The sequence below is a fragment of the Misgurnus anguillicaudatus genome, chromosome 9 (genome assembly GCF_027580225.2).
Source record: "Misgurnus anguillicaudatus chromosome 9, ASM2758022v2, whole genome shotgun sequence".
In the NCBI taxonomy this organism is placed as follows: Eukaryota; Metazoa; Chordata; class Actinopteri; order Cypriniformes; family Cobitidae; genus Misgurnus; species Misgurnus anguillicaudatus.
The window spans coordinates 32,047,098-32,061,809 of NC_073345.2; the positions used below are offsets into that span (position 1 = coordinate 32,047,098).

General features: G+C 36.4%; 1 protein-coding gene across 1 annotated transcript in view; it reads right to left on the reverse strand.

Moving 5' to 3' along the window:
* col5a1 (procollagen, type V, alpha 1) overlaps positions 1 to 14,712 on the reverse strand; it is a 124,523-nt gene that overhangs the window by 58,714 nt on the left and 51,097 nt on the right. Inside the window, exon 5 of the mRNA XM_073871494.1 lies at positions 2,891 to 3,022. Coding sequence (XP_073727595.1) covers positions 2,891 to 3,022 — 132 coding nt within the window. The remainder of the gene's footprint in view (positions 1 to 2,890; positions 3,023 to 14,712) is intronic.

Below are 14,712 nucleotides of genomic sequence, written 5' to 3' on the forward strand. Positions count from 1 at the left end.
TAAAAGCATTCCTTCCGCTAGAAAAAATAGTCCCTGACTGCGAACAACAACATGAAAGCTCAAATAAAAACAACAAACTGTTCTCAGATTGTGTCTCATTATATGTTTATGTGTTGCTAAGGGTGTTGCTAAGGGCGCAGTGATATTAAATAGAACCATTGGGTGAAGCGATCATAGCCGTGTTTTATCATGAATAAAGCACAGCTATTGATCAATCAGAATCAAGGATTTGAACTAACCGTTTTATAAAGAAATATACGGCACACCCTAACTTCCAGTTTCAATGGGAAATATATAAACACATCAAAGAAATTATTTTATGAGGTTTTAAGGAAGAATTTAGCACCTGTGGTTGTTGTTAGATTTAATAACATAACACAGGTGTGAACGCTTTAGTGCACTGAACCCAAATGAAATACAGGCCGAGACATGATTTACTTACAAAAGCCAAAGTCTCTCTCTCTTTCTCTCTCTCTCTCTTTCTAAGTTTAATTTAATTTAAGTGTGCTGTACTGGCAAAAACTGTACATTTGTTTTGCCAAAACATTTGCTTGGCTGTATACAAAGAGCGCAAATAAAGCTAAAAAGTATATAGTGCAGAATTAAAAGTGCAAACGTAAGTTATAGATATAAAAAGAATAAGAACAAATGCAACACAAAGTCTCTCTCTTTTTCTCTATTTCTGTCTCTCTCTCTCTCTCTCTCTCTCTCTCTCTCTCTCTCTCTCTCTCTCTCTCTCTCTCTCTCTCTCTCTCTCTCTCTCTCTCTCTCTCTCTCTTGCTCGCTCGCTCGCTCTGACTGATGAGATCATTTGTTCAGATGGAAAATTAAATTCTAAACAGACCGCCTGCAGCTGGGTCTTTTCCTATGAGATGGAAAAAGCCATAAAGAATAAACACGGTTGAAAACACAGACACACAAGTATGGACAGGTATCATTAGTGCATTTTTATTCGCTCCTTATTTCAGTGCATTAAACTAATGCATTAATAAACACACAGCAGACAAGCTGTAGCTGACTGAATTTAAACACTAAAACCATTTTCCATTAATGAAAGAATTGTAAACTCATCATGTGAGGATGTGTTGGGTCGCTGCCATGCGGCTGCTGTTCATATGGGGTTGCTAGGGTATTCTGGGTGGCTGGTCGATGGGTGCTTGTGGGTTAGTAAAAAGCGCTTGTCTAGGTCCCCCGGGTGAAACAAAATTCACACAGAATGCTTTCTGGATATCTTAACATCAATGTCACTAGGTCCTCTTTCCGGAACATTCCCAGAACATTTACAGGTGTTTGCGTTCACGCAAAATCTTGTTTGCCAATTTATGGGTATTTATTTCGGGGACCAAAGTACTGTGTGAATGAGGTTAAAAGGGCACTTAAATACACTTTTTTAAAGTACACTAGTAAATGTACTATTTTCATACACTCATTTTGTACTTAAAGGGACACTCCACTTTTTTCTGGGGTAATAATCAAGGACTTGCTGCCGTAACATGATATTATACAGTAATATTACTACGCCTGCTGCAGTCATGTTACAGCAACAAAGTCCTTGATTATTATGCCAGAATGAGAGTATTGTTCCTAGTCATATCTGTCTAGAAAATCACAACTTATAATTTTCAATAAAATTCAATTTTGAGTGTCCCTTTAAAATCCTTATATATGAGCAAGCTGCACACATAAATCCTGACCTTTTTTAAAGGGTACTGCCCCAGTGATAGCTTTTGTACCTTTATTTTTGACAGTGTATCTAAACTCTGAACATGATGTTCTTCGATTCATTAGATTTGATCTCTGTCATATCTACAATGGCTATGTTTACATGCACTTGAATACGAATTGAATACGATTGAAGGTTACGACGATACAATTTACATTTAAATGTTCATTTACATGTACATTATTTAGAATCCGAACCGAAACGTCTGCACAAGCGCACAGCCAGGGTTGCCAGATTCGCGTATGACAACCATCCCAAATGAATATTCAAAACTATCCCAAAAGCATCCCAATGACTATTCACAGTCCAAATACCAATAACTAAGCAACAAAATCCTTTTATATTTAACCCGCAGAAAAAAAACAACTGGTTAAAACAGTTTAAACAGTAGCCCAAATCTAAATTTGAAAAAAGGCAGAGGACTTGTCAACGCTACGCTGCGGACAGCATCTCTCCTTGAGTTTTTACGCTTTATCTCTGGATTAAAGTCAAAGCTGAGTTAAAGAAAGTTGTTCTTAAAGAGTTTTCAGATATAGGTAAAGGAAACACAATTTTCAAAAGGCACAACATTTATTACTTTATTATTACTTTAAGTAGCCTAATGTTTTAAAAGTACACATAAACGCTGCAGACTGTACAGCGCCTGACCCCATTAACGTTACCTTGCGTGATGCTATTGCCTTGCTATTGCGTGTTTCTGTGACGAATCATGTGATATAAGAGTTTAATATAAGAAGTTAACTTGCGCACAAATGTTCTGCGCATGTGCACAATGTATTTTTGCATCCGACTGAGAAAATACTACAATTCACGCGTTTACATGGGTAGTTTTCTCCTGCGGATCGGATCACAGATCGGAGTACACAACCCCCTTTAATACGATCCAAATTTGCATCCAATCGTCCTCAATCGTATTGATTAAGGTGAAGGCTTTTCAATACGATTGAGCCATCAATACGATTACAAAAGGATTATTTGGTTGCATGTAAATGTACCTACTGATCAAGACAAGTCCATGCACAATTTACATACAACTCATCTCTGCCGTCTGTTATCAGACTGGGGCGCACAGAACACAAAGAATTCTGGGAAAATCTTACTGTACATCCTCGAAAGTTTCTTATTCTGGAGTCTGGGGTTAAGTATTACAAATTATAAAGTACTTACGTATTCATCAGTGTTTGGGTCTTGGTTCTGGTGTTGTTCTGGGGCGGGAACCTCACAGTCAGGGCTGTAGTGCTCACAGTAGTCAAATGCTGCCCGGTGGTCTGCTACAATCATCAGCTGCTGGATGTCACCCTCAAAAAACAAAGATATCAAACAGTAAGAATCATTTCATAATCAAACACATGACACATACGCACAAAAAATACATACAAAATTAATATCAGGGTTTGGTCTTTAGCTCCGAACCACAAATATCTGAAGCCTCTTCACTATATTACCACTTACTTAATACTTTGTAATATATACAACACTGTGTAATACTCGAGTTGGCATTAGCACAACTGTACATTATATCAAGAGCTGGTGGCAAACATCTCAAAATTAGTCTGATACACTGTTGTCATCACTTTGCAGCATTTGTCACATGACTTCACATGATTTGTAGTCAGTGAGTGTTCAGTTACCATCCAAAGACATTGATTTTGCATTTATTTGCACTGATTTAGTACCACAGACGGGTATTTTATGCATGCAGTAAATTAGCTTACTATGCAAAGTATGCATGCTACTTGAGTAGTTACTGTATACTATTCCCAACATAGGTAAGATTTTTAGGCACTTGATAACCAGACAGACAAACATTACAACTTTCCATTAACAACATCTTACATATAAATAACAAAACAGGAAAATCCTGTAATATGCCACCTTTTAATGTTATGGCATTACAGATCTGATCCACAAGTTTGGCAATAATTTATGATGATCTGCCTGAAGATACAGTCAGCTTGTATCTTTTAAAGGGGACATTTCACAAGACTTTTTTAAGATATCGAATAAATCTTTGGTGTCCCCAGAGTACATATGTGAAGTTTTAGCTCAAAATACCATACAGATAGTTTATTATAACATGTTAAAATTGCCACTTTGTGGCAAAAATGTGCAGTTTTTGGGTGTCCTTTAAAAAACAAATGAGCTGATCTCTGCACTAAATGGCAGTGGCATGATTGGATAGTGCAGATTAAAGGGCGGTATTATCCCCTTCTGACATCACAAGGGGAGCCAAATTTCAATTAACTATTTTTTCACATGCTTGCAGAATGGTTTATCAAAACTAAGTTACTTGTTTGATCTTTTTCACATTTTCTAGGTTGATAGAAGTACCGGAGACCAAATTCTAGCACTAAAACATGAAAAAAGTCAGATTTTAACATCTGACCACTAGAAATGCACACAAAAGATGTGCAGGACAATGTCAAATTCATCCACAGCACACACCGCACAAGATTTATTTTTCTGCATGACAGATGAACCCTTTCATTCAAAAACTAAAAAAAGAAAACACAGATTGGAAAAATGCTGAAATAACAAAGACAGGAAACACACACACAAACACTAAAACTGGGTCAGAGACAGGGAGGAGAGACTTTTGACTCACCGTTTGCTGTCCAATTAAATTTGGACATCTGTACACTTATGTATCACACATGATAGTCACTGTTTCTGGCTTATATTGTACTATATATGTGTACTCTTCTATTTGTGTAGGTCATCTAGTGCATTGTTCTAGTTATGAATTATACAACAAAGCACACTGCATGCAGTTGAACTGAATTGATTTTTATTTTCAGTGTGATGAATGAACTGTAACATTCGTCATGATGTTTCATCTCTTGACACATTATTTAACAGGCCTGCTGCTGAAATTTTAGCTTAAATATACAAAGTAACCATTATTTTACCTGAGATGATGACTTAGATGTAGACTACAATAATACCAACAGAAATATATTATGTATTGCCATATTGCATTCTTTTTAGCTTACTTTCACACTTAAACAGTTTTGTAGTCGAGACCACCCAAACCAAGACAAGACCAGATGGTCTCGAGACCAAGACAAGACCAAGGCCTCTATCATACACCCAGCGTAATGCGCGACGCAAGTGTCTTTTGCTAGTTTTAACTCGGCGCAATTATCATTTTCATGTCTAGTGCAATGATGTTTAAATCGCACTTGCGCCCAATTTTGCGCCGATGGGCGTTTTTGGTCTGAAAACGAGGTTTGTTCAGGCCCATTGTTGGCGCGTTGCTATTTTGAGGCAACTAAAATAGACTACGCTATTGACCAACAAAAACCTGCTCTGAAGTCTAAAGTCAATGGCACAATATTGTTTTTGTTATTTAATGAGCGTGTTAGTAATATGTGCCTATAATCGGGACGACAACGTGCGTTTGCTTATCACATGGATGCGCAGCAGCACATAAACGTTTTATAATATAAAAAAATCAAAGGATTAAAATGTAAAATATTATTATTGAGTCTTTTGGACATAAATGAGGATTGATTATGAGACTTTAGAAGGCGTAAAGAGCTGCTTCACCTGTAGCCTGGTAAGTAATTAAATGTTTTGCTTTAAACAAATGCCAATATTGGATATATGTTTAAATGTGTTTTTAAATGCTACCCCACGAATTTATTGTATATGATGACTTTGTACCTGTGGATATGATAAGATGAGAACCTTTCTTAAGTAATGTTTTTATGTTTTAATGTTTTTCAAAACACTCAAAGCGCTGTCCGAGCGCTGAAACGTTTCGGCTCTCTGCATGTTTGTAAATTCTTTATCTCCTGTTTAAAGTATTTTTAGAGTACAAACTTTTTTTGCATATTTGTAAATTTTTTTTGCGATTACACTGATCGTGTACTGTAGGCTATCCATTCATTTACAGCAATTAAAAGCCTGCCAATTTTTCTTCCATAAGAGAAAAACAACGACTTTGAAGGTTTTAATACAAAAACTAACAGTTTCAATACAAATGAAAACAATGCAATTTTTTAATATCAATCTTAAAAAATTCTGCCATCTAAATAGGAAATTGGCATGGCGCCAGCGCAACTGACTCTCATTGGTTTATTGCACGTTATGCCCAAAACACACCAATTACTCATTACGAGAATAGGAACAACCCTTTTCGACTGTGCGCTCGGCGCACCAAACCATTTTTCCCGTTGTTAAAGGAATAGTCTACTCATTTTCAACAATAAAATATGTCACTACCCCAACCAAGAGCCGCTGATACATCCCTCCACCATCCGCGCGGTGCACGCAAGCGCTGGAGCGCGCTTAGCCCCATCCACTCAATGGCACCACCCAGAGACAAAGTTAGAAGTGACCAAACACATCAACGCTCCTCCCACTCAAGACGAGCAGCCACACGAGCAAGTTTGGTGGTACAAAACAAAACGCAGCGCCTCTCCAAGCGGATTCAAAAGAGGAACTATATTTTATGGCGCAATAGCACTTTTGGGAGTACTTCGACTCGGCGCAGTAACACCCTCCCTCTCCCATTATGAGAGGGAGAAGGGGAGCGGACTTTTCAGGCGAGTCGAAGTACTCCCAAAAGTGCTATTACGCCAGAAAATATAGTTCCTCTTTTAAATCCGCTTAGAAAAGTGCTACGTTTTATTTTGTATCACCAAACTTGCTCGTATAACTACTCGTCTTAAATAGGAAAAACGTTAATGTGTTTGGTCACTTCTAACTTTATCTCTAAATGGTACCATTGAATGAATGGGGCTAAGCTAAATGCTATCGAAGCGTCGCAGCGCGCTCCAGCGCTTACGTGCACGCAAACAGATGATAGAGGGATGTATCAACAATTCTTAGTTAAGGTAAAAACATATTTTAATATTGAAAATGAGTAGACTATTCCTTTAAATTAGAAAAAGTGAAATCAGACACGCCTGTTTAGACCGTGCGCCGTGCACTTTAGACAATGCGCTTAGATCGTTAAAATAGGGCCCAGAGACTTTGAGGGGCCAAGACCAAGACAAGCCCATGACCAAAGACAGCCGAGATGCCAAGGCCCCCATTCATACTGCACAACAGTAATAAAAAAAAGTCAATGATTGCTTTTAAAGCCAGAAGTTTTACATCTAATCACAATAAATTACACAATGCATCAGCATTTAATGTAATTCCCGCAGTTGTGGTCTTGAAATAATATCCCGAGACCACTAAGCCTGAGACCAAGATCAAAGACAGTCGAGACCAATAGAAGACCAAGACCGTCAAAAAAATGATGACCAGTCTCGAGTAGTACAACACTACACTTCATACTTAAATAATTAAACTGATAAACTGTATTTATGATTCAATCAGAAACATTGAGCTATTGGTTTGAAGTGTGTTATCGATTAAACAAGAAAACCAAACCTGACCCTATGGTAACAGTAGTTTAGACCCTTCTGCAGTCCCTACTCTGACCATCAGCCAATAACTGATCATGACTCAGTCTAACAGTGACTTTCCTCTGTTGTATACAAATACTCATTTTTCCCACAGCGATCGAATAATGTTTATACAAGAAGGCAAAGCAAAAGTGTGCAAAGCGATTGTGCATTCAGACAGAAACATGAGGAGGCTAACACACACACATGCACACGCACACAAATTATCTAATAGAGGTTAAATCATTATGGGAAAACAAGACAGACAGAGACAGAGAGAAAGAGAGAGAGAGAGAGCAGTGCAGAAGGCTCTCCAGGCTGTATGGAGATTTGGCTGTGAGACTAGACAAAGTTGTGGAGCTCGACCCAAAGAGAATTCAACAGCACAGAGCAAACGGTCCAGCGCCGACCACAAAAACACAACAGCTGAAACAGCTGAACAAATGACATAACAGTCAATTCTGCGTAATTCTTAATCTCCATAGACACATTTTAATTGCTACTGGGAATTATCTTATTTGTACTACACAAATGGTTTTAACATTAAAATCTATACAAAATATAACAGTTTTGCTGAGTATGCACAAAGGATTTTCGTCAAACTAAGCAAGTAGCATCAATTTCAATTTTCTACACACACAGTATTTTGTTTTGGTCGTGGAAAGATGAGATTGTCACATCACTTTTAACAATGTACTCTGGTTTTACTGTAGGAACAATGACTGTAGTCATCTCTGCTTGGCCAATGCTGTTTGCCAGTATAAACATGTGTTTGGACTTGACAGCCGTTTCACATCCAAAATCTAAACTCCAGACTCTCCCTAATCCACACACACACACACACACACACACACACACACACACACACACACACACACACACACACACACACACACACACACACACACACACACACACACTAATTGGAACCTAAAATATTTGGAACCACTACAGTAAATAAACCTTTATGAATCATATTGTTTTTCTTGTGTGAACAACGGATATTCTTCAAGAGGAAGTTAAAGAAATCTTCAATAAATATTGAATTCAAATTAAAAATAACAAGTCCTCCCTTGTTACTGTGGTAGCAGTCACATCATAAAGATATTAAATATCCTACACTTAAACCATGGATTCAATTTATGATTAAAAACATATCATACAAAAAAAATCTAATAAAAACATCCCAAGAATAAAGTCATTAATAAAGCAATAAGCCCCAAGAAGCAGTGGGTTACTAGTGCATTTTATAACAGCTAAGGGGTGTTATAAAATGCACTGTAACACTAGCTGTTATAAAATGCACTGTAACACCACTGCTTCGCGGGGCTTATTGCTTTTATAAAACGGTTACTTCATATGCATAGCAGGATTTCATAAAATAAAACACAAATAAGTTGTAATTATATTAGTACTAATATTATTCTACCGCCAAACAAAGTAGTTCCTCAGAATCAAGTGTGGCTGCAACAGAGTGCAGTTCCCAAAAAACACAGACGCAGCAAAGACACAATGAAAATATGATTAAAGACTGTGGAGTTAATTTTCATAAATCAACATTCATCTAATTTATACATTAACATTTATATCGTACAACTGTTGAAGTGATGATCAAATGGGTGATTCTCACGAAACCATTGAAACACCACGGCACTAATGATTTTAGCTTTAAAATGTGTAATCAGAATTAACACAATACTGTGTTCTACCTTGCACAATGTGTGAATTTATAATTGTAAATTTTATCTCATTTTCTGCTGAAATTCTCATTACCGCAACGTGTCCGGCTGTGTTTGAACATGCGTTATGTTGTAATTTAATCAAATTAACACAAAAATATTAAGAAAAAAAATAAATGGATGTTTTGCTAGACTACTTTAGATGACAGACAAAAATATTTACTGAATATTCATTTATAATAATAATGAAGAAAAATTAGGAAAATTATGTGTCCATGCCTGATGTTCTCATCCTCCGCAACACTTTTTGAGAACAGTTTAAGCACACATACAGAATTTTAATAAAGTTTGATTTTGAGTGACCAAGCACATGGACCAGTTTCTTCAAGATGGCTACCAGGTAAGATCATTTTTTTACAGTTAATTTGAAATATTGTCTTGTCAGAATGCTTACACGACATTTTGATTATCATTACCGCAACAGATGCTTATTAAATGTTAATTTAATTAATAGAAGCATAATACTTTGATTTTAAATGCATGTGCAGAATCTCTAAATTATGTTCTTTCAGGTTTGTCATGTCATTTTGAAAATATGTCACTGTTGATGTTTTCTGACTGTTGCGGTAATGAGATTTTTTAGGACTAATTTTTTAAATTATGTTACAAAAAGTGTTAAATGATAAGTAAAAGTTTTTAAATTAATGTTCCCATTTACTCCAGACTTTGTTTTTCAGTGTCTGGTGGGAAAAAAAGTAAATATAAGCAATTTTTACATTTTCATGCTTGACATTTTTAAAACCAAGTTTTCGTGAGAATCACCCAAATATGCTTGGAAGCATGTTTAACTCTTTCCCATTACGCTTTTTTTTAAAAGTTGCCGGCCAGTTTTAGTTTAATGCCTTCCAGAAAAATGATCTTCTTTATATAAACAAACAACAACCAAAACGTTTCATCCTACCTTCATTTGTTCTCTTATCACCTCTCAAATTTTCAGCTAAAAGCGGAGATAATTAAATTTTTGTGAAGAACTTTTGTAAGAGATCAGATTCAGAGCCATTATCAAAACGTACACAGTGTTTTTAGTGTTGAGTGAATGCGTCAGTTTTTAAGTTGTGTAAGATCGCCACCCAGTGGATAATAGCGGAAATATGAATTTGAGGTAGAAACTCCTCAGGGAATGTTTTCTCTTTATTGACCAGATGACTCAACAATATTTATTAACATTTATCTGGATATCGCCATAATTGTGCAAATGTAGAAAAATAAAAAATATGATTAAGACTGTGTTGTTTATTTTCATAAATCAGTACGTAGCAACAGTGGCGCAGTGATACTTATGTAATGCGGTCTGAAACATGGGGTTACCGGGGTATGTTATCACGGTTTAGAATGCGGTTCAACCAATCAGAATGAAGAACCAGAACGCGACGTTTTATAATTAAGATTTTACTAGTAGTCTTAATAAGTAAAATTACGGTAATAATTATATAATATAATAATACAAAATTATTTATTTATAAAAATAAATAACATTACACAGCAATAGTAGTAGTATTTTGAGAATAAAGTTAATATAATGAGAATAAAGTCTTTATTTTGACTTTATTTTCAAAATATTATGATTATTTCTGTAATTGTATTTATTTTGAAATTTTCCTCGAAGAACTACTACACTGTAAAAAAAATGCAGCATTTTTGTCAAATCAACATATATTTTTATGTTACTTTAACCTAACACAATAATTTCAACTTCTTTTTTTAAGTTATGTCAACTTATCACAAGTCAAAACTTAAAATAGAAGTTGAATAGACATTATAATGGCTTTAATCTATTTTTTTTTTGCTTGGCAATATTGGGATGACTGATATCCATGCTTGAACTGTGACTTACCCTGTTGTTGTTGTTATTTTTTATTTTTTTATACACTGGATTTATCATTTGTACTGATATGTTATGCCGTGGAAAACCAATAAAACTTCATTTTCAAAACAAAAAAAGGAAAAAATGACAACATCTGATGACTCAATCACAGAAAATAAAAAAAACATGATGATGTTTTATCACTTCATTACAAAACTTTATAGCTTTTACTGTAGTAGAGGCTCAAAACAAACTACATTAAACTGAATAACTAAACTAAAAGTTGACATAAGCACACACAACTATTTATTATTTGATGCACAAACCAAAAACTGTGATGCAGCTATGACAACCCAAAAAACAAAACACCGAAAACGAAAAGGATGGGGGTGTATACACAGATAATGAATCTATTCTGGGATTTTGGAGACATTTATCACATTCCTGACAGGGAGAGAAAGAAAATAATAGACACCGCATTGTCAGCATCTCTGAAATATGTGCATCTCCTCCTCCGGATCTCTCCAAATCCCTCCTGAGCTCCAGCAAACTGTTTCAGCATCTGCCCATGTCCACATGTGCAGCCAAAACATCATACACATGGTCGAAGTATTTCCAAAAATTGGCATTGTATGGTTGCAGTTCCCTTCATCGCCAGAGGAGGGCGGTAGATGGTGCTGTAGTCAATTACTGTAATAAAACTGTATAAATGATCCCAAACTTTTCTGGTAGGACGCCCGGGGAACAACAAGTTCCCTTTAGCGCTCGACAACATTTTGTCTCGATCTCTTGTTTACCACTGCCAATTTTTTTTTACATTAAAACACATTGAATGCTCACAAACACACATGCATACCACATGTACTGTATATACACGTCTCATGAAAACAGGCCTAAATTGGATCCTACATGTAAAAAAAACCACAGAATAAATCAATAGAAAGCTAATTTAATTACCAATAATATTTTTGCATTGTGTTAATGTCATAAATTCAGCAAATTTTTTAAGTTTTGTATTTTTCATCTCTTTAGATTCTCGGTACCAAAGTACAATTTATTAAAATAAATCAGTATAAATAAATACAACAATACAAAACAACACCAATATGTGTATTTTTCATAATAAAAGTCATAATAATAAAAGTCATAATAAAGCAAAAAAAAATTTATTGGTCTAAAATAGACTCTTATTTAACTTGATTATGAAGTGGATAAGTCAGACATATTCTTACACCCATCCCGTACAGTATACATTCACACAAAATCCATCTACCCAAGTCTTGCACTTCATTAGGTACATGACATCATCACATCTGCTTATGACCTCATCAGCCCAAGACAAATATTATCCACATAATAACATTAAGTCTCGTCGTGGCGTGCATGAAATAAAGAAAAGATCCACACACAGCATTCGACACAGGAAAAAAATTATCTGAGCAAACTCAAGACCATTTGCCACAAGCACATATTCACACGTGTGACGTGTGCGCACACACATCCAGAGACCACGTCTGGGCATTTTCCACATCAAAAAAACCAAACCACAGAAACCGCAGTGACACACACCGTGCCAAAAACCTCTTCCAAAAGCAACATGCCTGTCTACCATGTTCATTCACTCCCACCCCTCCATGTCTTTCACATTTCATTTCCTAATTTAGAATTACATTCATGCATTTGGCAGACACAAATGTTTGCATGCATTTTTATCCCTGAGAATCAAAGCCACAACCTGTGCCAGCACTGCAGTTCTGGTCCTGGATGCTGATTGGTCAACAGCTATGTCCTATGATGTCAGACAGGTGAGCAAGATGGAGAGAATGCGAGCCAGACGTGTGAACGAGGGAATACAGCCTGCGATTGTCTAACGGTTGATTTTATCCACATGTCTGGAGGACTTTTTCCTATCCGAGGGAGACATTCTCCCACACACATTTCTGCTGACCTGTTTGGACGCTATGGAAACCCCCCGAATGATGTCATCAGACATCATCGTCATCCTGACCAGAACTTTCCGGAGACGACCTACATCCCCTTATCCCCCCATCTCAAAGACATCAAACCAAAATGCTTCATTAATTAACTGTGTGTGTGGTAACGTTAACATTTATATTACGGCAGATGCTTTTATCCAAAGCGACATTCGGAGCATTCAACCTAAACATTTTTATGTGCGCTCCCTGGAGTCAAACCCATGATGCAATGCAAGCTATTACGTTTACATTTGCACATTTGGAAGATGCTTTTATCCAAAGTGACTTTTTTCATCCATTTTAATCAGTATATGTATTCCCTTTGTTGAAACCCATGACCTTTTGCAGTGCTATACAAGAAGTTGATATAAGTGGTTGACTAGGCGTTGCTATGGGACTGCTATTCTATATCCTTTGTTACATCCAGAAGTCACAAACAATGTGTTAAATAGCTAACTAAGTTAAAATAGTTAAAAGGCACCTATTACTGTATACCCAAATTGTTTGTAAAGTGTATTGTAACATGGTGGGTGTGCAAATTTTATATGCAAATGAGCTACTGCTCCTCAATCCCTTACCAACAGACAGTGAGCGTTTCTAATTAAACTTGTGTGAACACAATCTCAAACAATTGTATCTCATTATTGATATATGGCCAGATATAGGGTAATGCAGAACTGTCAGACAGTGGCCGTGGGTGGGGCTTTATCAGTGTGATGTCACATTAACAGGAGAATCAAAACAGCATGGAGATTAAAAAAGAAGGAGTGGGTGGATTTTTTATTGTAGGGTTGTTGTGTTCACACACTGCCAACTCAAATTTACGTCCAAACACCTTGTAAAAGTGTTTTTTATAACAGGTGCCCTTTAACATATATTTTTTTAAATATTTAAAAATAGATGCAATATTTGCATTTGTTTAAAGCAAAACATTACTTACTAGGCTACAGGTGAAGCAGCTCTTTACGCCTTCTAACGTCTTATAATCGATCCTCATTTATGTCTAAGAGACTTAATAATAATCTTTTACATTTTAATCCTTTAATTTTTCATATTTTAAAACGTTTGTGTGCTGCTGCGCATCCATGTGTGTGATAAGCAAATGCGTGTGGTCGCCCCGTTTATAGGCGCATATTACTAGAACGCTCATTAAATAACAAAAACAATATTGCGCCATTGACTTTAGACCAGGTTTTAGTTGGTCAATGGCGTAGTCTATTTTAGTTACCTCAAAATAGCAACGCGCCAACAATGCGCCTGACCACACCTCGTTTTCAGACCAGAACCCCCATGGGCACAAAATTGGGAGGAAATGCATTTGCTATTTAAACAGCGTGGAGCTAAACGTTAAAATGATCATTGCGCGACGGTTTGAAACTAGCAAAAGACACTTGCGTTGCGCATTGCGCCGGTTGTATGATATAGCACTAGGTGTTTGTTATAAAATAAATCAGTGCAGAAAACAGTTTTCTGCATCTCTCCTGGGTGTTAAAGCAACACCAAAGAGGTTTTTTACCTTAAAATAACGTTTCCAAAAAAGTTTCAGTGGTTCATCCTCTCAAAACAGGGTGAATGGCACTTTCACATTCGCTTTGCAGCCCTCTATTGGCCAAACCCGCACTAAAGAAGTTTCCAACCGTCGGGTAGTGGTCCTGTAGTTCGAGTGAAAACTACAAAAACTTGTTTACGGCAGACCTACAATCCAATCAGAGCCAGTTATGCTGCAGTATTTATGACAGTGGTAATGAGCAATTACGCTTCTAACCTGTAGGGGGAGCAAAGAGCAATAAGTCTTTAGTGTTGCTTTAAATACTTAGGTCAACCCTTAACTTGTTTCTTACTATATAAAATATCTATTTTTCTGTTTATCTTTGAAATCCAACGTCTATAAATTTTTAAGCTTTATAAGAACCGAATGACATCGCCAGACTCTTAAAGTGAAATATGTTTTTGGTTAGTTTGCAGCAGGGGTTTGGTTAAGGTTCTGTGGTGACCTGCAGTCTCGCTCTGTGGAAAAAAGCACACCACTCTTTCCATTTTCTCCAAACACTTGAGCTTCAAACAAAAAGGT